The sequence below is a fragment of the Calypte anna genome, chromosome 2, assembly GCF_003957555.1.
Source record: "Calypte anna isolate BGI_N300 chromosome 2, bCalAnn1_v1.p, whole genome shotgun sequence".
NCBI classification, from domain to species: Eukaryota; Metazoa; Chordata; class Aves; order Apodiformes; family Trochilidae; genus Calypte; species Calypte anna.
In genome coordinates, this window is record NC_044245.1 from 39,983,217 (window position 1) to 40,006,110 (window position 22,894).

Genomic DNA, 22,894 nt, shown 5'->3' on the forward strand with positions numbered 1-22,894 from the left:
TAAATTATTCTAATATTCATTATAGTTGTAAAGCAATGAGGTCCTGTAAAATTCAGAAGTAATGAATAGATGGTATTTGTCTCCCTCCAAAATCTCTATGTACATTGGTACTAATTAAAGCACCAAATACTGTGTTTAAATATTGCAATAGTTTCAAACAAATCACTTTAGAAATGGTCAAAATAAATTTCAGTTCTTTCAGTTTTCCTCAGCTCCTGTAAATCTTTGACAGAAATATAAATGCATTTCACATTTGAAAGTACATTTACACTTCTTTTTCACTAGACTGGATCAGAGGTAAGGGAGTGTTAAATCAAGGCAAGAGTGCCTCTCAGTGGCAGTATGGTAATATAAAGTACAACTACATGACACTTTATTTTAAAAAAAAAAATACATATTCTGAATATTTATTCTCACCATTCAGAGACAAATGCTCCATTATATCACCTTCTTTAAAAACTGCATCATTACGATGAATCAGATGTTTTTAGTATATACTTAAAATCATTCATTATTAAACCTTTGTATGTATGTCATCACATGTAATATTTATTATAAAACAATAGTTGTTAAATATATCTGCCTATTATGGCTGAGTATTTTGTGGTTGTGTGTGTGCATATTTCTACACTTCCCTGCTATTTTTAAAGAAGGGAGATTAATTTTTGCATCAAGACAACAATTTTGCAGTATTCAAATTTTTTATTTAGTTCTGTATAATGAGCACTGAAAAAGCATGCAGGAGTTCTTTGAGAACTTAACTACAGTATCTGGATTGCCTGTAAGGCCTGCTGGTGTATCAGGTAGTATTAATTTACCCAAAGAGTAAATCTTTGTCATACTGGAGTACTGCTAATACATACACTGCTTTCAAAGCCTGTCCTGAAACCTGTCTAAACTCCTTCACTGTGGGGAGGTTATCAAAGCATAGATGAACATTCACTCTTACAGGCTTAGACACTGCAGCTGATCACTTGGAACAACTGAAAGGTACTAAACAGCTTCATGGTAGAACTGAAATAGAGCAGATGGTTGTACTTCTTATCTTCATTTGCACTTACTATTTAATTTGGTTACCTCAATTCTCTTGCCCATCCAAATCAAAATAGGCCTTGTAGCATAACTATGGTTTGATTTTTTAGGGGCAAGTCATGTCCTCCATCAAATGTGATATGCACAGAAAAAAATACAGTCATGACTGATGACACCTGGTGGCAATGATCACATCTCCATTAGAAATTATTGCATGCAACACTGTAATAAAGCAAATACTTTACCAGATTCCAGGTATAGTGACCAATGCCTCAGATTTTGAAACCACCTGAGTGCTTCAGTACAGACATTCTACTGAGGTACATCATGGGAAATTCTCAAGTAAAGTAGTTCTACTTACTAATCGTAACTTTGTCTTTATCCCCCAGCATGACATTGTTTGGAGTGAGATCCCGATGAACAATCCTTTTCTCTTTGTGCAAATAACGAAGAGCCAGACAAAGCTTAAAAACAAACAGGAAAAGCCTTACAAACCTACATACAACCTAAATGAAGGCACATTAAATTAAATCCACATCTGATATTAGTGCCTGATATAATAAGGATTAGCCTGACAAGTGTAAATGGTGCTACTAATCAGGTGCAGTACAGTCCTGGTAACAAAAAAAAATAATGGAGGCCCTTACCTGGATAAATATATGCCATATTCTTTCTTCTGTAAACAGCTGTTGCTTTTCCTTCAAAGAGTGAAAGTGGTCTCCCAATGGCACTCCCTCTATAAGCTCCATGATTATGTACAATCTGTCATCTACATAGAAGACTAGAACATTATATCTATACAGAAGGCATTTTAAAAACATTAAAATATATTGTTAAAAGTAGGGTTTACTTTAAAACAAGTCATTTGTATAGAGGAATAGTTTTTAATCTTTTTTTTACTCCTTATTTTCCTCAGTTTATACCACAGCATCTATAAGGAATTCACTGCTTGATAATCACTCAGTGGGAAGGTGTACATAGCTAGCTTTTTATAAAGAAGAAAATTAAGACAATATGGCTGAGCAATCAATATCATTCACTCTGTATCTCTATAGTTTTCTCCTAACATAGCACTCCATTTGTAAATTGGGATCCTTAACTCCATGGGATGAGAATTATGCTCCCTACATGTTTACATTGTGTCTAATTTTACTGAGAGATAAACAAATGTAAATATTATTTCTCACAACAGATTTCAGTATTTTTTTCAAAATTATTTTTAATATAAGCCTGTCTAAATTGTAGCAGTTCTTGAAGAAAATATTACCATTTATAGCTTAAATTTGACACACTCCTTCCACCTTTTAACACTCCTATTCTTTATATCTATTTCTTCATTATACACAATGTGGTAATTCTCTACATTTATACTTACTTTCCAAGAAGGTTCTATAATACCGTACAACATTTGGATGATAAAGCTGAGGATGAGGAAGAAATGTAGATGTTTAGAACAGTTGGACTCATTGCACAGCATTTATCACGTTTAACTACACATTTGGAGGAAGGATTCCACAAACTTGCTTATGAACTGCAGTGCAGTTGACCTTTGCTGTTATCCCAAACACAAAGAAGTGTTGTGCATTACTAAAGCAAGGGGGAAGAAAACACAGCATGATTCATGTAACAAACATTTGCACTGCTGCTAACACTACACTAAGAAGATTTTCAATATTGACAGCATTCAGGTAAAAAGGGCCAACACTGTAGTGATCAGACAAAAACAGTAACAGTAGCTGGAAGCCCTGCTACAAGAGAACTCCCAGTTAATAATGCTAACAGCAGAATGCTCGTACATGAAACTAGAGACCACAGGACATACCTGCTCTCTGATAATAGTTAATTCAGAGACAATGTTCTTTACACTGCTTTCTCTGTCTTTTTTGTCCTTTCCAAACGCTGGATTGTGCAAATTGACTTCTTTCATTGCCAGGAGATTTTGTCCATTATGTTTCCTAACCTATTAAAAGATAAAGCACTTGTAAGATTAATATAGGATACAAACAGAAAATATGTTATTATGGCTACAAGATTAGTTATCAGTCACAGCTTTTTATGTGAATTGTGTGATTAGTTAAAAGAACTGGAGCCCCACTATGAAGGTTAGCAGTACACTACTGCATTTGCTGAAGCATTTGAAGCAATATTGTCTGTGCCCAGATTTGCTTTCCAGATAAAACACTCTGGAATTCATGTGATTTTACACAGATTTGCTAGCCTTTGAAACAGAAAGAAATGCTCTTTGTGGAAAGGAAGTAAGAGAAAATTAAAGTAAGAGAAAGAAGTGATGCATGGGTCAGTTGTATATATACAAGAGGGGATTAACAGAATCACTCTAAATATTAAGAAAAAGCTCAGATTCATAAAGACCTTTTCACACCTGTATTCCCCTACTGAAATGTAAAGGGCAGTAGAACCTAAAATAGGTATCAGACTCTCTTCCTGAAGCCTTCCCTCAAATCTGTAAATTGATATCAAAAGCCAAGTTTACCTTATATACACTTCCAAAAGCTCCACTGCCAAGATGCTCTAAAATTGCATAATTGCCTATATGCTTTGTAGGTGCCTTATTCTGGTTCATGCTCTCAATGCTTTCAGAAATTTGCTTCAATTCATCCTCCTGGTTATAAATTAAATAAAAAATTAAATAAATACCAAATATTTCATTCTTTTCTTGTGCTAAGAACATGCAGAGAATACAGCTTTTTATAGCTATGAAGGTTTTTACTTACCTTTAATAAATTTAGCTTTGATACCAACTCTTCATAAGCACCGATATCACGCACATAATGTCCAATGTCAATGAAGATTTCAAATAAATCAGTAGGGAAAATTCTACAAAGTTTTAAATGTTTATATATTTTAGAAACAGGATACACAACAGCTATTAGCCTACAGCAGAGATCTTTCAATCTTCACTACTACAACTTAATTTAGAACCTTCAAAATTATACACTTATTTTTTACAAATCTATTCAGATGTTAACCCTCTAACATAACATAAATAGGAGTTAAAGAACCTTCCAAAAGTCAGACTTCAGCCTCCATGGGTTGGTATTAACATAAATGTCAGTTCTACAGACAAGTTTAAGACTCTTAAAGTCAATGAACTTTCCGAGTTTCCAGTAATTTACCTATTTCTTTCTTACAGTATTTTTGATTGTGCTTCATGTCACTTTGAGCTCCTTCTTACAATGCACTAAGTCATAGGGTTAACATTTGTCTGAATTTAAAGAGTCATAACACTCATCTTTGCAGTTTTGTCCAAGAACTCTGTCCTAAAAGATGGAAAACACTGAGAAAAGCAAAAGCTAACAGATAGGAGGCAACACTGGACTAGTGACATGCTTAACTGAAGGTTAATTTCATTTGGAAAGATATGAAAGACAACAAATCAGTCCAGATTTGTCACTTTCAAACCTTGACACTAATCATGACCATTCATTATAAACCAGGGTCCTTTCTCAGAATGAAATCCACCTTTTAAAAGTAAAAGTAACACAAAAGTTACATGTATAATTCTAATAATTTATGATACAAAATAAATAATACAGAAACAATACTGGCAGGTATGACTACTGGCTGTATGATTACTGTCCTAATCCCACAGATCAAACTGTTTTACACAGTCTTTGTAGCCAGCCTGGTGAAACTGTCATTTTGCCAGTAAAAATGGGTAATTGATAAAAGATATTTTCTCCTTATTGATCTAAACCTTTCAACAACACTCCAATGTAAAACAGCTTGATGAAATCATTCCCATGTGAAAGAGATAGAAAAAAAAATATATACTGTTCCCCATTGCTTGTTGTCCAGGGCTGTAACTTGCATCTGCTAATTTTCAAGATAAAAGTATGGTTTGTTTCCAACAGTATTAAATTTGTCCTCCATTTATTTTCAAGTTTTATTCACAAGGGAGGAAGGAGCCCTTAGGGAGCTAGATTCCCTGGCATGCACACCAGAGTAGTCCCCATACAGAAAGTCTGAATCTTGTAGGCTGGCACTGATGCAATGGAAGAAGGGCCATCTGAAGCTGTGGGCAGGACAGAAGTTGCCTGCTAATATTTCTTTTTGTTGAAAAGAAATTACTTTGTTAAAAAAATGTGTCTTTCTGATTAGAATGATGACTTTTGAAAGCTATCCTAAAGGAGTTTCACATAACATTTTATTAAAATACCTTTTAAAGATTTGTCGATTTCTTTCCATACTGAAGAGAAATCTCAGAGCTCTGAAAGCATAGCACTACAGCAGGAAAAATACTTACATTAATGACACATTAATACACAAAGAGCCACAGATAAACATTAAGGGTTCCTCTTGACTTTTACACTACACTTTGATAATAATCTGTCTGGTCATTTAAGCACAAAGTTTAACATGATACTGAATGAAGTAAAAAGTTCCTCTAGTATTTGAACAGTAGGCAGGGCCACTAAGGGAGGAAAAAATAGGAAGGGGGAAAGAGAAAAAGAGGAAAAAGGGGGGGGGGAGAAAAGAGGAAAAGGGGGGGGGAGGAAAGGAGGGGGAAAAAGGAGGGGGAAAAAGGAGGGGGAAAAAGGAGGGGGAAAAAGGAGGGGGAAAAAGGAGGGGGAAAAAGGAGGGGGAAAAAGGAGGGGGAAAAAGGAGGGGGAAAAAGGAGGGGGAAAAAGGAGGGGGAAAAAGGAGGGGGAAAAAGGAGGGGGAAAAGGAGGGGGAAAAAGGAGGGGGAAAAAGGAGGGGGAAAAAGGAGGGGGAAAAAGGGGGGGAAAAAGGGGGGGAAAAAGGGGGGGGAAAAAGGGGGGGGAAAAAGGAGGGGGAAAAAGGAGGGGGGAAAAAGGGGGGGAAAAAGGAGGGGGAAAAAGGAGGGGGAAAAAGGAGGGGGAAAAGGAGGGGGGAAAAAGGGGGGGGAAAAAGGAGGGGGAAAAAGGAGGGGGAAAAAGGAGGGGGGAAAAGGAGGGGGAAAAAGGAGGGGGAAAAAGGAGGGGGAAAAAGGGGGGGGAAAAAGGGGGGGGAAAAAGGGGGGGAAAAAGGAGGGGGAAAAAGGAGGGGGAAAAAGGAGGGGGAAAAAGGAGGGGGAAAAAGGAGGGGGAAAAAGGAGGGGGAAAAAGGAGGGGAAAAAGGGGGGGGGAAAAGGGGGGGGAAAAGGGGGGGGAAAAGGGGGGGAAAAAGGAGGGGGAAAAGGAGGGGAAGAAGGAGGGGGAAGAAGGGGGGGGAGAAAGAGGGGGGAGAAAGAGGGGGGAGAAAGGGGGGGAGAAAGGGGGGGAGAAAGGGGGGGGAGGAAGGGGGGGGAGGAAGGGGGGGAGGAAGGGGGGGGAGGAAGGGGGGGAGGAAGGGGGGGGAGGAAGGGGGGGGAGGAAGGGGGGGAGGAAGGGGGGAGAAAAAGGGGGGGGAGGAAGGGGGAGAAAAAGGGGAGGGGGAAAGGGGGGGGAAAAAAGGGGGGACGACGGGGAAGAACTCCAGACTACTACTGTCCTACAGCTTAAGAGAGACACTATGACCACCCCCCAGAGGCTGGAGAAGAGCTACAAGATAATCAGTTCCTACTGAAAACTTTTAGCCTAAGTTGACTCAAACCAGTATATTTATGCTGGTATTCACATAAAAACCCATACTACACTTGTTAACTATTGATCCTACATTTAAATTTGTCCTACTTCATGTGATGCTTTCCTGTTTTTATTTAATAGCCACAGACACTCCAGAAAGAAATGGGTATTAGTCAAATTAGTCAAATTTACAGTGAGTTTCAGTGAAGACACTAAAAACACCTGATGCTGAGGAGCCTGTGGAGAGATTATCACAAGAAAAATACTCACTTTCCCTTATAGTATATGAAATACCAGAAAAAAGACCAGAAATTGAGTTATTTTAACTTTCAGTTGCTAAGCCATTTTCTATTCCTGGTTTTATTTTGTACAATGATAATAAAGGGAGTTACCTGTAACAAATTAGCTTTTTCAGTATTCATTTCTTTATTCGGCAAAATCAGCTTTGCTATTGTATATATTCCATTTGCCTGGAAAAATTAGTAAAGTCATTATTAACCTTTGCATAGAAACCACAAAGAAAAACCAATGTTACTTCAGATAATTCAGAAGCTAATGCCAGTTGACAATTTCTCCATGTCCTTCTGCACACCTAAATTATAAGCTCAAATAATTTACATGCACGTAAGAATCAAATTGTTACATCTCAAGTGATACTAAAAAGAGAGCTGGTGATCAGATAAGGGAGTAATGCTACTGTCTCTAGAGGTGAAGAAAATCACAGCAACAGATCTCCCATCACCAGGTGGACATTTTGAACTGTCATGAGCCAAAAAACCAGCCATAATAAATACACAGCCAGGAAGTTACCACAAAAATACTGAACTTTGAGGACAAGAGAAACTGTTTGTGAAACAACAATGCATCAATATTAAGTTGCACCGAGTTTCTTTTAATATCATTTTTGTTTATCTTAATAAACTTTTAACAAACTCATTAATTTGAATAAGTTAAAAATGTTTTAATAAACTTTAAAACTTCTTCTATACATTTTTAGTAAGCTAATAAATAGATTTAGCCTTGGTATTTCCTAGTTATTTCCATGATTGCTTTTATTTACTATTCTCTTTTGAATATGGCATAAGCATGGCAAGTGATGCCAACCAAAATGAACCCTGTGTAAATGAAGCTGTTTATTCTCCCAGACAAATAGATTCATATAAGTTGCTATGTTTGTGTATATGTATTTGTACATAAATATTTAAGAAACAGAGAAACTGAAGTTTAAAAGTCATATTTTCCAATCCCTTTCAAATGCATTGCTTTTTAATTACATGTTGGTGACAAATAAGAATAATTAAGGCAAATTATAAACTATAATGCTTAACTTAGCTGAATAAAGTCTTCCTACCTGGACTACCTGGTAAGCATTAGTCTCGTTGAGCACCAGTTCAGTAATTGCAGCACAACAAGCTAGAATAAAAATTCAGAAATAACATTTATGGTGAGATTGATAAAGATACTCAGCATAGTGAGTGGGTTAACCTTTGGTAAGAGCCAAATGCCAATCTAGCTGCTCATTTACTCCCCTTTACTTAAAAGGACAGAAAGAGAAAATAGGATGGAAAATCTCATAGGTCAAGATAAAGACAGAGAGACTGCTTCCCATTTACATCACAGGAAAAACAGGCCTGGGGAAAGTTAATTTAATTTATTACCAACTAAAATAGATTTTGATAGAGAAAAATTTAAAACCTTTCTTTCTCCCTCCTTCCCTCCCTTGTCCTTCTATTCCCCCCAGACTCATCTTCACTCCTGACTCCTCTACCATCTTTCCCAGAAGCACTGGGTGGTGCTGGATGAGGCTTACCATCAGTGTGCAGCATTTCCATTCCTCTATTTCCTTCCTGCTCACACTTCCCCTGCCCCAGCATCAGACCTCTTCACACACTGCAGTGAATCTGCTCCACAAAGCTCTTTCCCATGGGCTGCAGGTGAGTCTCTGTTTTGCTGCCTAAAGCAGCTCCTTCCTCTCCTTCTTCTATGACCTTGGTTTTGTCATGACATTACCCCCCACTCCTCCCTTGCTTAACTATGTTTCCATAGATGCACTGCTGGGGCTAATAATCCCTCACCTCTTCCCACTGCAGTCATCCCTGCAGGCTCCCTGCTAACAAAACCTTGCCACCTACACCCAATGCAGAAGGCTAAAAATATAAACAAAATATATATAAAAATATAACAGGATATAAACAGAACAGAAAATGATCTCTGGGATTCAGTATGTACTCTTTTCTATGTTCTGAAGTAACCCAGAAACATGGTCCACAATGGCAATCCTTTTGGTACTGCAATTCATTTCACATTACCAGCTCTTCAGACGTAGTATTAATGATAAAATATTTAAAAATTAAATATCATGTTGCAGCTTTCAGGGCAGTACTGCAAAGGGTCATGTATTCCTAGCAAGGATATTTTGCATTGTCACTGGAAAAAGACATGATCCTCCAGATCCCCCAGAAGGAATTTCAGAATATTGAACTTGGTATTGAGAAATCTCCTTTAAAAAGGGCTTTTCCTGCAGCTACTGAGGAACCCTTGTCTGACTGGTAGCCTTTAAAATACCACTTTGAAAGAGTTCCATCCTACTCAATTAATGATCAAGCTATCACAGTAAATTTAAATAGAAGGAGAAGGATGATCAAATGAAAATAATCTTAGGCTAAAACAAAATGTAATATATATATTTATTCTGAGATGTTTTTACAGTTATTGAGGTGATTCCCATATACTTAAAAAAAAAAAAAAAGTGTCCTGCTTGAAACCACATGCTGGTAATGCACATTTAGAAATAATTAGATCTGACTTGGTTCTTCCATTCCCTAAATGAGGTGCGAATGTTGACAATTTCACTTTTTAAATCTTTTTAACCCCTTTGCAAATGTGCAACTAAATACATAACAGAGGGTCGGGTCTTACAAAGCTACCTGCTTGAAGTGAGAAAGTATTTTCTTGCATCTCATCAGGACTCAAGTCGTCTGACAACTGAAGGTGTTGGATTCTCCCTGCTGCATTTGCACTAGATAAACTTCCAACTGAGGAGCGATCGGAAACAAGATTTCTATCCCTGAAACAAAAAAATCAAATTGCAATATATAAAAAAAGAAAATCACTTAACATATCTTTGTTAACTATTTCTGAAGCTCTGAAAATTTTTGTTTTTCACTAAGTTAGCTAGTATCTTTTGAAAGAGCATATAAACCTTTAAAAAGAAAATTCCTTTGCCACATTCACCAATTCTATACACAATTCTAGTGCACTAAATAGGTAACTAATTCATAGGGAAACTAAACAGATAGTAACAACAAATTTATAATCTATTATTTATTTAGTTAATACACTGAAAATATGGAAACCACTAACATGAAATATGCATAGCTGCAAAAAACCCAAAAAAACCCCAAGAAGAATACTGCTCATTCATTATGTTCTAAATAGCCTTTTAATGTCCACAGATATCACATACAGGCGAACAAAACAAAGATGCTATTTGATAAAACAGGGCTTGGTCAAATATGTCTTAAAATATTAAAGAGTCTCATATAAAGGCCACAAGGTTGAAGACTGAAAACCTACCCCTGTAATATATGAAGGAGCTGTTTGATTCCACCCCAAATCTGGATTTCCGCACTAGTCTCAGGGTCTTCACAAACCTGTACCAGAATCCAAACTATGCTCCACAGAAGTTTGATATGATCAGAATGCAGTAAACTGAGCAAGACTGGAACTCCTTCATACATTTTTATTTGCTCTCGGACTTGTGATTCTGCGCAAAGGAGCCGCAGCAGCTCTGCTGTAAGCCTACAAAAAAAAAAAAAAATCAAGAAATTTTCACAGTAACTCCATCATTACTTTGTTTTGTCGGCTAGCAAAGAGGAAAAAAAAACAGCAATTGTTTAAGAAAGCACAAAGACTTTTTCTAAACAAAACAAACCAAAACGACTTAAAGAAAATGTCTTCAATCACTGAAAACTGTTAAAAGTCACTTAAAGTCATTAAAATTTAAAAATAAAGAAGGGGGTCCAAATTTTCACAAGGAATCAGATTATAATTCCATTGAGTTTAACTGTCAGCAGAGGCATCTGAGCATACACAGCCAGGATGACTGAGGGTGTAAAGTGGGGGGCAGACGGACTGCAGACATCATGTTACCACCTTAGTACTACAACTGCACAAACTTGTAAAGTCCATCTCTGGAATTAGAATAACTCCATAAATAACTATTATTCTTCTCTAACATGGTGTAATATTATGTTTACCAAAGGGATTGGATATATCATTTTATAGGTGTACACAAGATTTTAATTCACTCCAATATTCAAATATTTTCTATTTGAATAGAAAATAAGGTGAGGTGTTTCCTTTTCCACTTGAAAAAAGAAAAAAAAAGCTGCATGTGTGTCTGATAAAGGATATGAATCCAGATTTATTTCTGAATCTAAAATTTTTCTGAACTAGCACTGAACCTTGACAACTTGCTATCTATATACATTTATAACGAACTTTTGGTTTACATATAATCTAAATAATTTCAAACTCACAAAATAAATCAAATCTTTTGCTATATTCAATTTCTTTATCTAGTGCAAAATAATTGACATGTGTGACATAACTAAGCATGAAATGTTAAAAATCTCTTCAGAATAAGAAATGTGATATGAGAAGTTAATGATAAGGGTATCATCAAATTTGAGTGTCTTTTGGTTTTTTACTGAAATGCAGATATACTATGCTCAGCTAGCAGGTTTAACAGAGTTGAAAGTACATTAAAGACCTGAAAGAATATTTATGATATTCTGCTTGAAAGGATGGGGAGGTCTGACCCAGCCTCTGGGATAAACTTCAGCAGCTCTACATCTTGCAATTTTTTACTAGTTCATATTGGGTATCTCAGGAATTGTCAGAGTTGAATGTGATGCTTTCCATCTGCCCATTCAGCTCTGCCAGGAGCAAAGAGGAGATGCAGCAAGAAAAGTGAGTGCTATCACTTTACTGTAACAGCAATTTATTTGCACTGCATTATCAGTGGAGAGAGAGAGAGGAGAGAGATAGCAACAAAACTACTAGAAAAAAATTGCTGTATCAATAGCTGACTGAAAATAAGTGTCTGAACTTTTCCCTTAGTCTGTTAAGTATGTTAAAGTGGTACATCATCTGATTCCTCTAAATAGACACATCCCTAAATGAAAAAGGCAAAATATATTTTAACACAGTTTTCTACAAGCAAAGTCTCACCTTTTAGAGAGCAAATCGTATTCATGTAATATCACCAGCAAGTTCTCAACAATGGTGAGCTCACTTATCTTCTCCCTACATTCTGGACTACAAATTGATTATTCCTAGCATTTATATCAAATTAAATTATATTAAAAAACACATTGCTCTTCAGCCTCCTTCCTTATACGTTTGACAAATTATATTTTTCTCCAATATCGTTTTAATAGATATTAAGTAATAATATCTGAATTAGATATTAAGTAATAATATTAAGCACACAAATATTTAAAGACACAAAAATATGCTGGGTCAAGTGCAACAATTTCCTATTTCCCCAGTACAAAGAAAAAAAAAATGTGAATACACACAAAAACACAGATATATTTCAGTCATTTCAAACTAAAAATAAAGCAAATTAGGTACATTTTTAGAAACAAATACAATTTCCATTAATATTGGTACCCTAAACACTTTCTTGACCAGTTCAAATGAAACACATTTTTAAAAAGTTCAATATAACTTGAAAATGTGTATACAAGATCATTTCAATTAATACTGATATTTTAAAAAAATTAAACAGATGTAGAATGAAAGCAGTTTGGTGAAAGAGAAAAATCAGAGAACCTTAGATTTTTACTGCTATCAACCGACTGTATCTAATCTCTTCATTTTTTAATTTCTCTTTTAATTTTTCATTTAAAAGATAAAATTTTTTATACAAGTCCAGAAGTCAGCACAACAACAATGTAGAAGCAGCAGATTTTGTTCTATACAGCTATTAAGGATGAAAGATATCTATATCTTCCTTTTCCTTTTCTTCAGTCTATACTAGGAAAAAAAAAACTTATGTTCCTTTAAAACAGTCAGTAGCAAAGAGAGGACACAGATAAATGGATTTGTGTGCATTCATTAATTATTTACTACATACTGAACAATATTCTTTCTGGTTATTTTGAAGCATAGTTCTGTTAAGCTCAGCATAAAAGATTTTTACACATTGAAAGTCAGTCAGAATTGCAGAATCCTGCATAGGAATTGCAAAGAGAGATCCTATGACTCCAGTCTTGTGAAGTTCTCCACATGAGCAAGGAGTCTGCTGCAAGGACCAAAGTTTCTACATAGTTTCTACTGCTTCAGTATAAAATTAAGCACACTTCATAGACCTCCTGATGTAAACACTTTGAAAATAAGAAATATGTCCCTCGAAGCAACATTTTTTTGATTCTTTTACAATTATATCAAACGTATTCTCAATTAACAGGTTTGTACCCCAAATTTAAATAGCTTCTGTTTTGTATCATGCCTGGAAGGTGCCTAAAGATAAGAATCCTAATCAGAAGGTCTCCGGGTACACTGCCAAGACAAAGATAATAAATTCAGCAAAGTAACAAGGACCGAAGGATTCCAGTAACTCTCTCCCCAGAGTCACTAATTTATGCAAAATCTTTCCTTTTGTAAATTTGTTTTTTCTTTTAAAGGTGGTGTTATTGTCTCCTTTCCCTGAAATAAATCCTTGTAACTTACTTAAATCATAAAGCTTGTTATTTTTGTAAATACGTGTGACGTCCATGATTTTGTGGCTGATTTTTCCTCACAATCAAAATATAAAATAATAGCTCAGATTGTAACACCTCCACAAAACCAGGCTTCATTTTGAAAAAAGAACTCTTCCTAATAAAGAGCAGTTTAAGTATTGTGTCAAGTGATAACATTAAAATAGTTATTGTGAATAAAAACACAGTATTTTCAATTTACCTTTCTGCTAGGCTAGTCAGGGCAAGGAGGGCACCCAAAAGCACATTGCTGTCTCTGGCAGATAACAAGTTTACCAAGGTCTGAAAAATGAAATACAAAAGATGATAAAAAATTCCTTCTTTTCTTTTAAGACTCAAACACCTACAGAGCTATTTATTGAAAAAAAAAATTAAAATTAAGAAACCAAAGCCTTACAAAATACAATAACAGCCTTAGGTACACTAAGTACACTTAAATGTACACTTCAAGTACGTACACTTAGAATACACCCAGGCTTAGGACAAACACAGACTTTTCTTCTCAAACTGCAATTAGGATGTCTCAACTATTAATGCATCCATCCAACTAAATACACCATTGCAAAAATCTGTTCCTGGGTAAAACAGTTCAGAATTCTCAATCAAAGCCTCCAGAAACAAAAACTTAATTTTCAGCTACTATTTAAACGATGTAGAATGTAATTTACAGCCCTGCATATTTTATTTTAATATTTTATATCAAAGTAAACTTCATTATTTGTATAGATTCTCTAAAAATATGTTGTCCAATACTATGTAATCACAATTTCCAGTGTTTTACTGCAGCATAATAGAATACAAAGCACCAGTTAGACTTATCTTGAATTCAGTTTGACCACAAATTAGCAATGGTTAAATACAAATCCCTAGAATGACAATAATGTAGCAAGGGATGTCTAGGTTGATGGTGTTCCATTTAGACCCAGAATATAAGTAAAAAATAAATTTATATTCAGCTCAAAAATGTTCTATATTAAAACATATAAAACTATATCATATTAACGTGTAGCTCAGGACGGTGTAAATGTGAGTACTGATTTTATGCAAAATGAGTGTCCAAGCATTTAAGATTTATTTATCTCAAACAACCATTAAGCATGCATCAGCCCAATCAGCATGCAAAAAATAATTTTTATGAACTGCCAATACATTTGTAAAACACAGAACCAAGATGATCTTATTTTACAAGCTTAACAAAGTAAGAAGTGTACTCCCACCTCAATAAAATCTGAAAAGCAAAAATCATTCAGCTAAGTAGCTAATTAGTTATAATTAGAAATTTTATAAAACACTTACTTTATATGCTCCACTTGATACAACCCACTCTCTTTGATCTTTAACAGCAGCAAGCTTTTGGAAAATGTCTGTGGAACAAAGGGAGTCACATGAAGCAAAGTTTTACCACGTAATGTTTTTCATTTTACTAATCAGGTGACAGAACAAATATAAATACAGTAGATAAGGTCATTAATCCATGGCTAGCTCTTTTACCATGCTATTTCAGTGCATAAAGAGATATTAAATTTTCAAAGAAATATTCATTATGTACAAAAAGCTGAAGTGCTTTTTCACTAGTGATGATGCCTACAATTTATCTATTTCTATCTTACTTAATGACCATCTCAAGCATTTTAAGCCTCACACAAAAAGTTCTAAGTGGCCTTATTATTTGTTATCAGCTCTAATACTTACATGTCATGTTGACCAACTTGTCTACATTATGCTGTTCTTCTCCATAATTGAGATAGTCATTTGCTACTGTTTCCATGTACTACAAGTAGGGTGGGAAAAATAAAGGACACCATTAAAAATGAAGTGTTAAGAACTCATAAACCTATAGTGCTATGTGCAGAAATAGCCTGTAGATGGTGCATCTGTTTCACAAAAACGGTGAGGCTGCAACATTATCAGAGAATGGTTTTGGTTGGAAGGCACCATAAAATTTAGTTCCGACCCCAGAAAGTAGACCAACATCCTGAATACTTTGTATTATATTGCTGTGAACCTGTCAGGGAACAGAAGAGATCTTGCAAGTATAAGAATTCAAACAGCAACTGTAAAATTTCACAAGAGCATAATACACTGAAGATTATCAAACAGAACAACCCAACTTCTGGTGCCGAAATTCCCTTCTTTGGAAGTTCCAGAGGTCCAGAAAAGTTTTCTGGGAAAGACTTTCATGTTTCTGCTCTTGGAATTTTCCCACAGTATCTATTATTGGCCAGTGTTTGGGATGGCCAGATGGATCTTCAGTCCCCACAGCTGATAAACTGATAGGCTCAGACTACAAAACCCACAGGGCTGCAAGAGGGAATTTTATTGGGGTTTTGTTTGTTTTGTTGTTTTTAGCTACCTTGTCAAATATTTTTTTCCAGGAAATAAGAATTACCAAATAACCACAAGGGTCTAATGTTTCTGGCAACCAAAATCATTGTATGATTTCTGGCATCACTTATATCATTGGTCTTACACATGATGACATTTTGAAATTTCCAGAACTTTGTATAGGGAAACTACACCAGTTTCAAGCAGATGGTACAGACAGACTAGAGCTATAGTAGTACATAATCTAGAAAGAAATCTCACAAGGAGGACACTACTAAGCAAAGTAAAATTAGTAATAATAATTTTATTAGTGTTTTCTACTAAAACACCCCAAAACATGTGATGTCATATTGGAAAACACCAAACTGTTCATGTGGGAAGCATACATATTAGAAAAAAATAATCTTTTACACCTGCAAAGGGCTCATAGCACACTATTGTTTCTTTGAAATGAAGGTGGTTCCAAAAATATTAATGAATTATTACTGTATTCTAGAAAGATACATTTGTTATAAAAATATCTTTTTTTTTTCTAGAAAGAGGAATTCCTAACAATTCCAAAAATATTGAAGATATGTCACATCTCCCTGCTAAAATGTCACTGATTTGTAAGTATTAAAAATTCAGGAGGAAAGCAGTATTAAAAACAGCAATAGCAATACAGCATTCAGTTACCAATAATGTTTCATAATGCAAAAGTAGTGTAGTCCGCAAATTTAAATCTGCTCAACATTCCATCAATATGCTTTTAACTTTGAAAAGTTATTTGCTACTGTACAAGGTGACTTTATTCATCTTCCTCCAAAACTCTATAGTTTATTTTGACTGAAGCAATCACGTTGACTTTTCTAATCCATCTCCCACTTCAGGAGGCTTTGCTCAGCCTCCTAACTAAAAGTCCTGGATTAAATGGTGCTGGATAAGAGAAATGCTTGGTGCACAAGTCAAAAAACCCATGCAAGTGTTTGCTTATGTGCAAACAGAGGAAGACTTTGTTTTTTCCATACACCAAGTACTCTACTTTTTACAGTGTATTTCATTCTAATCATAATAAACTGAAATGCAACACAATGGGCAAATGTAATGTGAGGAAATGCTACCTGAGCTAGATTTTCAGTCCCACCCAGGCTGTGAAACATTTCCTAAAAGAAAACAAAAAAATAAGTTTAAAAAAAAGAGTCAAAATACAGAAAGCACTAGGAGGAGAGAACACTAGACTATAAATTTTCTGTTATGAATAATGAGAAACCTTAACTCCAGTGGTCAAAGTCTGTGCATTCTAGAGATGCTTAGCACCCTGAGAGTTCAGAATGACTTACAACAAGGGGATAAATAAAAACATAGGAGCAAAATTTTAAAAGCTCTAAAGCTGTAAACAGTATAAGCTTTTGAACACTGGAAGAGAAATACATTAAAACAAATAGCTTAAATTACTTTAAGTCTGAGGTTTAGTCCTATAAATAACAACTATAATAGCCAGAGTAAAATTAGAAGATACTTGTTTATAGTTCAGAGCACTGGGCTGCTACAAGGAACAGGCAGCTTTCCTTTTTCTTCTCTTGCTGCAGTATGGGGATTTTACTTTTCTGTAAGAAAAACTTAAGGATGGAATCTAGAGGTCAGAGCAATTATCCAGGAATCTGTTACGGAGATTTGCCTTTCTTAGGTTTAGCAATAGCAGGTGATACATAAGAAATATCAGAAATGAAGTAAGCTACTCACAGTGCAAACTCATTCTTGGAATCTGTTTGCAAATCACATTTTCACATTTAGAAACATAGGTATCTACATATAATAATACATATAATAAGTAAGCATCCATAAGAATGCACATCTTTATACACATGCACCATCACAACTCACATGCATGATGCTTTTATGCATTTTCTTAGGCAAGCAAGAAAATATTTTGACATTCTGACCTGATAGTATGAATCCCTTATTAATAGTCTCAGGCAGATTAACACTCTAAGAAAATGGATGGATGGAGCTTGATTAACCCACTCCCTGTAAAATAAATGTTCAACATATAAACCAAATGCAATTTTAAAAAGTGTTAAAATACTTAAATAAAGCACTTTGACTCTGAATCAATCGAGTGGAAGATTAGTGACCTATAACAGCTGTATAACCTACTATACTACACAAATTTCATTTATATTAAAATGTAGCAAAAGCTTTAAGTACATTTATTTCTTTATATGAACATTGACAGCTATCACTTATTCCCACTGAACTGATACAGGAAGGTATAAGCTTGTGTCTAAGCACATGCTTTGATATAAACTAAGATCATGCTTTGATATAAACCTACTTCGAGTGCTTGAATCAAGGCCCAAAAATGGCAAAATCACTGAAAAAACACATAGCAAATTTCAGTGTACAAAGTAGATTTCTGTAAAAATATGGGTGCTACAGAAGCAAAAATAGCTAGATTTGAAATATTTTTTTGAGCTATAATTTTCCATCCAGTGTTTTAAAAACTGTAATACTATTAGCCCTTGGAATAATTTGCTATTTAGCTTAAATGTTCTTGATATAGGATGATACTTCCAAATAGAGCTTCCCCTTTTTTTTTTCCATAAAATTCCCCAGCACAAGACTTGGCAGAAAACTCAGATTTGCACAAAGCATCCAGGGGCAATAATCACACATAAAATACCAGAAATGGAATCACCATTTCCATTGTTGGTTCAACGCATACATCCCCACTTTCTGATTTAAAATAAAACTAAAATTAGATATCTTTGCAATGTTGGGTTGGGGTTTTTTGTTGTTGTTACTGTTTTAACTGAGAGTACAGAATCTGAGAGTAGTACCTGGGCAATTTTCCAGGGCATGGAAGAAGTGCATGGGGTGTAGCAATTCTCTTCCCTTTTTATCATTCACAGTTGGGAACAACGTCAATTGGCTAAAGACAGTGGCCAAAAATATTTTCCTAAAAATAAATGTTTTACAAATAGATACTAACAAAATCTCAGTACTCCTCTGCCAATATTCTGCCCAAATTAATAGCAATTTTCATTATGCTTCCATAATTGGCCACTTCAGAAGAGCATGAATCTTTCATGGAAAGAAAACAGTGACCATACGCATAGGTAAAATCTGTAGGTCAGATTTTAAAGCAACCTGAAGACTGTTACTGTGGTGATTCTACAATATTATTCTCTTAAAAAGCTTGACTCCTGACAGAATTTAGGTTTTTTTATGGACCACCACATCTGCCTAAGGAGACACAGTACCTTTGTAAGCCTGTTTAATGTTTAAGAGGCTTTCCTAGTCTAGTTACCTTTACAATACACATTACTAGACAGCCTACTGTATATCCAGCACACACTAGCAGGATTTTTTCTGCCTGCTTAGTTACACTCCTTATTCAAACTACTTTAACTTAGCTGATCACAAAACTACCTCCAATCAGAACAGTGATGCCAGTGAGTGGGTGTGATTTCTTGTCTTGCACCCCACCCAACATTTTTACACCAGCCGAAGTATGTAATGCACATCAGTGACAGTTTCCTATGCTCTGACACAATGCAATAGCATCAGTTCCAAAGAGAGGACACCAGCACAGCCACAGTAAAATATTTATGAAGGGGAACTAAAACACCTTTGTAACTGCACTTCATTACAGGATTTACACACCTATTAATATATGCTTGTTTCATTAACCTCACACCCAGGTGCTTTTATTCATAATGAGGCTTGTTTTGCTATATCAATAACAAGCACCAAAGAAAACACAAAGGAAAATATAGGAGCTAGGTATGACACACTGTATAAATAGAACTTGGGAAAGCACAACATAAATTATTCTTAGATTTTTGGCAAATGAAGCTGAGGCACTGCCATCTCACTGGTGAGTACTGGGATGATGAAGTACTTGCAAAAATAGAGGTACCAAATTTATAAATCACTTAAATGATCTGTCTTAAACTCACTGGTATTTAGATAATCTGGGATGAGGTCCCTAGGGCCCTTGTTAGTTCTGAAAAAGGGTTTCAGCAAACTGCAATCTTTTTGCTGTTATTTAGGTACTTTTCTAAGTTCTAGCAGTTGCATATTAATATTTCTAAATGCTCTAGGATTCCTCCTTTAAGCTGCTGCATCACTTTAGATTCCTCAGAAAAATATACCTGGGCTTTAAAAATGGAAAACCGGAAGATACTGCAGAGGTAGGTGTACAATAATAGAAATTCTCAAAACCACATTCTTTTTTTCAGGAAATATCTTTATCTATCCTCCAGATTTTTTGAAGGTCTCTCACTTCTTCCTTGTTCAGATGAGAGCAGCATAAAAGAGATTTTTCCTTTTCTAATCCTGTTTTACACACCAATACAAATAAATATGAAGAGTGGCTGTCCTGGTTTGGGCCAGGATAAAGGTGGTTTTCTTGCCACCGTGACAGTGGCATAAATTCATCTGAATTTTATGAAAGCCACTGACTGTTATTATAGATAGGGGTAGATATAGATAGTTTAAAAAATAAAGTTAAAAAATCAATAAAATAAAAATGGAATTAGAAAAACAAACCATATCCCAGATATGGACAAGTGATCAGGGAAACAGAGATGTTAGAATTTTGGTCATCCAAATTTTGACATACCCCTAAGCCTTCCTTTTTCCTTCCCACTAATGCTAGTGTTTGGTCTTCAAAGCCAATATGAAGTGATTGTTTAAAACTGGTATTATGCAGATGTAAGAAGCTGTCAGTTTCCACACAGAGGTCTACTGTCAACACATCTGCTGTGTATGTTGTTGAAACAGTATGAAACATTATCCATGAATCTTGGTTCTTCACTGAAGGCAAGAATGAGTGACCCCCTTGGATATGGATGTGTTCCATATACTGACCTGCAGCTAAGTCGCTTCTTCACTAAAGCTGTAAAGATCTCTTGAAACAGCTTATGTTTGGGATGTTTGCTAAAATTTCTCTCATTCCTGTAGGTCACACTGATAAAGACCAAAAAAAGAAAAGCACTGAATTGCTGATTATCATTCCAAAACATAATTTTAGATTGCCAGACCTCAAAACTATTAAGAAAAATGAAGAAATATCTTATCAGCAGTTACAGCATAATAATACAACTTCAGATTTCCAGATATTAACAGTATGGGAGATCAATCTGTCTTGTGCGTAACCTGGGACTATTATAATGATATGACATAAGTTTCTCAAATAAAGAAACCATTAATTTATTTAAATTGACTACATTAACTCTCAACAGTACGCTGCTGAGTGGGAACACGGCTCTGAAACTTACAGAGACAAGAACATTCAGTTGGGTTTAGAAAGTCAAAAATAGGTAATTCATACCTGAGACAGTGGGTTAACATGGAAGTACAAGTAACAGACAAAAATACAAACTAATTTTGTGTGGCCTTCCACATATCAAGAAGGTTTAAATAGGTAAAGAAGATCAAGATAGGTAAAGAAGTTGAGAGATACAACACATTACTTTTTCTTTTTACCTGAAGTTTTCAAGCTCAACAGCTTCTGCTGATTTGTGCCAGTGACCATGGGCTTTTTGTTCATTGCTTTTGATGTTTTGCCAAACTCTTGTCACACTGGCTTGACCACTTTCAAAATGTAAAGCAGAAAGCTAAGGAGTAAAGGGATAGTTCTTATAAGTCAAACACTGCATTTGAAGGTTTATAAAAACATTATTTAGCAAAAGTATCTTAAGTTCTGAACTAAACTTCAGATCTATTATCTGCTTTTCTAAAATATACCCCACAAAAGTAAAATTGATGTAAAGGAAGGCTGGAAAACAAATACATGGGACTACATAAAACCTGAAGAACAGTGTCTTTTAAAATTTATAAGAGTAAGTATTTATTTATTTATAAATCTTTTTACAGAATATAAAGGAAGAAATTGTTCTGGCATTCCAAGGATTCACACCCATCATCAAGTGTTGATTTTTTTTGCTTTGAATGGCAAACATAAGCTTCACTAAGTAACTTGAAAGGAAGGAGATGTTACTGTGTCCTATAAGTTTCATGCATTGATATGTATAGCCTGAACATTTTTATCTGATGTGTTTTTCCCCAAAGACAAGTTGCATATGGCTAAAATGCCAATTTTTTTAAATTTTCTGTTCTTTACCATTCTTTAGCATGATGTAAGTAATACACTTCTAAGCCCACTGTGGAATGTCATGGGGAAAAAAATAGTAAGGTTCCTTGACTATACATGCAACAATTTTTAAGAAAAGCCACATCCACTAAACAAGATTTTGCTAACATGTTTAATCAAAATGGAACACTATTTCTTCTGTATTCATAATCAGCATAACTTACAAATATACAAATGTACAGCATATTTAATAGTTATTGGAAAATAATAGTTATTGGAAAATAATAGTTATTGGAAAATACCTGTTGGTTGCTTGATTTAACATTTAAGAGACACTGAAGTCTTTTAAGACCAGAATAATCCCTAGGATAAACACAATAACATAAATATAAGCATTAACTGTTACATAAAAGTACTTTCATAAGAGCAGAGATGACAACAAGCAACAATGTTACTGACAGAAAATAAAGGTTTCTAATGTTGCCTGGTGTCCACATTTTGCATAGCGAAGACTTCACAGCTTTTCCAGAATGCCTTAAATCAACAAAGGTGTAAATAAACTTTGTGACCAGAGTAACAGTTGTCATGTTTATAGTGCATTTCAAATGAAAGCACTCTATTTTGGCAGCTAGTGCAAATTCCACATGGGTCCTGCTGAAGTTCAAAGTAAGATGTCAGATACTCTACCTCATAGAGCTCCCATGAGGTTTTTTGTCTGCTGCTTTTTCTGTGCTGTTCAACTTTTTGTCCTGATCAGGCATTTTGTAAAACTATCATCAGATAGCTAAAAACTCATTTCCTTAAAAATAAAGTAGAAAGACAGAATTATATCATTGCAGCAGAAGCAACACATATTTACTTACAGAACCAACAGATAAAAATTTAAGAAAAAACAGTTCTATTTTGTCAACATGAACTCTTAGGCATCATCTGATAACATCCTTTAGAATTCCAGATATTAACAAGAAAATAATTAACCTAACATACATAAACCTTATTTTCCCAGCATGTGGAAATACTGAGATAATATTGGCTGCCTTGCTATTACAATTAAATTTTTTTTGAGATTTTTCCTCTCCTTGCATATTATTACCATTACTTCTCCTCATGGATTATCTATTTACGTTACAGCAGTGATTACAGGCTGATTTCAAGATTGTCCA

General features: G+C 35.1%; 1 protein-coding gene across 1 annotated transcript in view; it reads right to left on the reverse strand.

The window, feature by feature from the left end:
* NEK10 (NIMA related kinase 10) overlaps window positions 1–22,492 on the reverse strand; it is a 122,183-nt gene extending 99,691 nt beyond the window's left edge. The window contains exons 1-21 of the mRNA XM_030444638.1: window positions 22,419–22,492; window positions 22,034–22,094; window positions 21,125–21,255; window positions 20,507–20,605; window positions 17,575–17,659; window positions 16,753–16,794; window positions 15,020–15,098; window positions 14,624–14,691; window positions 13,530–13,609; window positions 11,793–11,879; window positions 10,134–10,358; window positions 9,485–9,624; window positions 7,909–7,970; window positions 6,950–7,027; window positions 5,210–5,274; window positions 3,765–3,867; window positions 3,524–3,652; window positions 2,855–2,992; window positions 2,408–2,453; window positions 1,680–1,801; window positions 1,394–1,496 (exon numbers count right to left, since the gene is read on the reverse strand). Of these exons, the coding sequence (XP_030300498.1) occupies window positions 1,394–1,496; window positions 1,680–1,801; window positions 2,408–2,453; window positions 2,855–2,992; window positions 3,524–3,652; window positions 3,765–3,867; window positions 5,210–5,274; window positions 6,950–7,027; window positions 7,909–7,970; window positions 9,485–9,624; window positions 10,134–10,358; window positions 11,793–11,879; window positions 13,530–13,609; window positions 14,624–14,691; window positions 15,020–15,098; window positions 16,753–16,794; window positions 17,575–17,659; window positions 20,507–20,605; window positions 21,125–21,255; window positions 22,034–22,094; window positions 22,419–22,492 (2,017 nt within the window). The remainder of the gene's footprint in view (window positions 1–1,393; window positions 1,497–1,679; window positions 1,802–2,407; window positions 2,454–2,854; window positions 2,993–3,523; window positions 3,653–3,764; window positions 3,868–5,209; window positions 5,275–6,949; window positions 7,028–7,908; window positions 7,971–9,484; window positions 9,625–10,133; window positions 10,359–11,792; window positions 11,880–13,529; window positions 13,610–14,623; window positions 14,692–15,019; window positions 15,099–16,752; window positions 16,795–17,574; window positions 17,660–20,506; window positions 20,606–21,124; window positions 21,256–22,033; window positions 22,095–22,418) is intronic.
* Between the last annotated feature and the right edge of the window lie 402 nt (window positions 22,493–22,894).